Genomic DNA, 3,149 nt, shown 5'->3' with positions numbered 1-3,149 from the left:
CTCTCTCCCTCTCTCCCTCCCTCTCCATCCCTTCAACCTTTTCCAGTTTTGCTGCAGCTGGCCAACGATGCATTTCCCAGGGACATGATGCTGGCTCTGTCCTACTTACTGGCCCTGCCTCAGGTAGGTGGACACTCAGTTGTAAACACAATCACACTCACACACACAGACACTTTTAGACACACATACATACATGTTCTGGTAATAAAAGTGTTTCACCCAGACATTTTCCAGAATGGCTGAGTGAATCCATATCCTCTACTGATCCCTTAACTTCTTAAGATGAGCTGTTGTATTAGACAGTTTGCATCATCAGTCTGTCAAATCAAAGCCACACTTAAAAGGCACTGGAGTCGTGTTGCTGAATGACTTACAACAGTAGCGGTTCATCAAAATCATGACATTGTGACGGTTTTGGATCTATCGTCGTACAATACAGGACACTTTATATCTCACATAGTTTCATGTCTCTCTCAAGTCAATCAACATTCACACATACTATAAGCATTTCTACAACTCAATATGTAGCCCCTGTCCCAGCTGTCAGAAGAGTAGTCATTGTATTGTGTTAGCTAAGAAAATGAAAGAAAAGACAAAGAAACCTACTGCAGTAGATTGTGTTGTGGAACTGAGATTCATCATGAGTCTTAAACACTTGCACCATATTCAGTGTAATACTAAACTCCTGGTATGACTGAAGTTACAACAAACTGACTGAGTTTGACACAATGAACACAAGGTTTGGTCTACTGAACTACTTTTTTTTGGACATTATGACCTGAACTGTGCAATATTTTTAATTGAACGGGTTAAGTATTGGAATCAAGAAAGTGGAGTATATTTGCATTTGCATATCTTTCCATCCAGGTACTAGATGCCAACAGGTGTTTTGAGAAGCAGTGTCACTCTGCCTTGTCGCTCCAGCTGGCTGCCTACTACTACTCCCTGCAGATCTACTCCCTCCTCATACCTTGCATCAAGGACAAGAACCACACTCTCTACCAGGTTAGCATGGAACACCCATTATGTGTGTGGGTGGTTGCATGAATTGGAGCTATTGGGAAGTACAGTATGCTGAGGTGGGAGGTGTAAGTGTTAATGCTCCTCCAAGTGAAGATGAGAGAAATACAACATTACATGTTATATGAAACTACTCTCTCATCATCAGTTAATGAGAAAGGAGTTTTTAAAGGATGAGCAGAGTGTTTTAACGTGAATTTCAAATAAGTGTTGACTGGCAAACATGACGATAACACTGAGAGGAGAGAAATAGCTGGGTAGGTGGGAGGATATTAAGATAATAGTTCGAGCTGTGTTAAGTTATTATGGGGAATTCATTTTCATAAAAAGGGGCGGCTGTGGCTCAGTGGTAGAGCGGTTGCCTGCCAATCGGAAGGTTGGTGGTTCGATCCCCGCCCCTGCAGTCATTGTCGAAGTGTCCTTGGGCAAGACACTGAACCCCGAGTTGCTCCCGGTGCTGCGCATCGGAGTGTGAATGTGTGTGAATGTTTATCTGATGAGCAGGTGGCACCTTGTACGGCAGCCCCGGCCACAGTGTATGAATGTGTGTGAATGGTGAATGTTCCCTGTAGATGTAAAAGCGCTTTGAGCAGTTGTTAAGACTGGAAAAGCGCTATATAAATACAGCACATTACATTTACATTTAAAAAAACAGGGACTGTCGTGGAGGGCCAGACCAATAGGCTAAACTCAGTTCTGCTCAATATTCATTAATCTCAAGCGGCACATAAAAAAGAATGTGCTGCCTGGAAAGCGGCACGTTCTCAAACGCCTCTTTTTTTTCCTCTGGGCATATTAGCGCAGCAGAGCCACCAAACATTTTAATAAACTCCCGTTCAGAAAATGGCTTACTGTTTTTGGCGATGTTGTGGGATATCACAAAGCTGGTCTTGGCTGCTGCATCCCTGGATGTGCAACGCTTGGTAAATAAGCCTTGTTGCTTTTGCAGTTTAACTAGAAAAGCTTCAGATGTTTGTGCCCGCTCTGCATCAGTGTTGTTTGTGTGTGTGTGTGTGTGTGTGTGTGTGTTGTGTGTTGTGTGTGTGTGTGTGTGTGTGTGTGTGTGTGTGTGTGTGTGTGTGTGTGTGTGTGTGTTTTCACACTGTATTCACACCTCTAATACATACACAGAAATATTTATAATCAGCTTTTCATTGAAACTAAATGAAGTTAATTACTCAAACCCAATACTTTGTTATAGCTGCACCGTTCCATCAAATGAAAATATGCTACATGTCTTGTGCCTTATTTTCTACACGTTTCCTCAAAATCCATTCTAACTTATTTGGGATCTTTGGAAACTTGGATACTAGAATTTAAAATACAGTTGTTTGGGTTAGATGAGTGTTTGGCTGCACATTATGATTTTATTATGACTGTGAAGCCAGTGGGACAGTGGAATTAAAAAGGTTTTAAGCCATGAATAATTGGAAATCTGGGTCATTGTGTTTAGAATCCATTTTAATCACTTTTTTGAGGTCAAAATGCTCAGATGCCATTTGGCCTCATAGATACAGAGCAATGTTTGGGGCAAAGGGGCAATACAAAAAAGGTACAGGGATGTGACATGCAAGAAGTGTTAACACAGTCAGACATCGTAATGGAACAAACTGGGATAATAACACCTGGTTTAATAATGCTCAGGTTGAAAATAACTATAATTATCCTTTTACTCATCAGCATAGTAATCCAATTATTTATGCTTTAATCCAAAATCAGCGCTGGAATGTGTGTTTATACTTCTGTTTCTGAATGTCTTTTGAACATGTGTTTGTGTTAACATATGTGTGTAAAATTGATTTAATTTCCCCAGATGCCTTAATTATAGCAGCCAGACATTTTTTACATAATTCACTAGCTCTTAGACTCTTTGAATTGTATGTAATTGTATGCAAAAATTGTTGTCGGATATTGTGGCACGCTAATGTCACATGTTATTTTCTGAAACAATGCAAGCCATGAGTAGCCACAACAGGTCATATTACTGCATGTTCATTTTCATCTTACAAAGGGAGGAAAACAAGACCAGAACAAGAGATCAGAATTACAAGTGGTAGGGGGAAGAAGAGGAGAGTGGTGGCAGGGTTGTGGGGGGGGTGGGTGGGTCGAGCGGTGGAGAATAAGAGAAG

The 3,149-nt window shown here is 41.1% G+C and overlaps 1 protein-coding gene across 1 annotated transcript in view; it reads left to right on the top strand.

Annotated features, from left to right (window-relative positions):
• nbas (NBAS subunit of NRZ tethering complex) overlaps positions 1–3,149 on the top strand; it is a 185,629-nt gene that overhangs the window by 79,527 nt on the left and 102,953 nt on the right. The window contains 2 exon segments of the mRNA XM_032542394.1: positions 47–123; positions 868–1,005. Coding sequence (XP_032398285.1) covers positions 47–123; positions 868–1,005 — 215 coding nt within the window.

The sequence above is a fragment of the Etheostoma spectabile genome, chromosome 18 (assembly GCF_008692095.1).
Source record: "Etheostoma spectabile isolate EspeVRDwgs_2016 chromosome 18, UIUC_Espe_1.0, whole genome shotgun sequence".
Taxonomy (NCBI): domain Eukaryota; kingdom Metazoa; phylum Chordata; class Actinopteri; order Perciformes; family Percidae; genus Etheostoma; species Etheostoma spectabile.
This window is presented reverse-complemented; position numbering and strand designations above follow the sequence as displayed.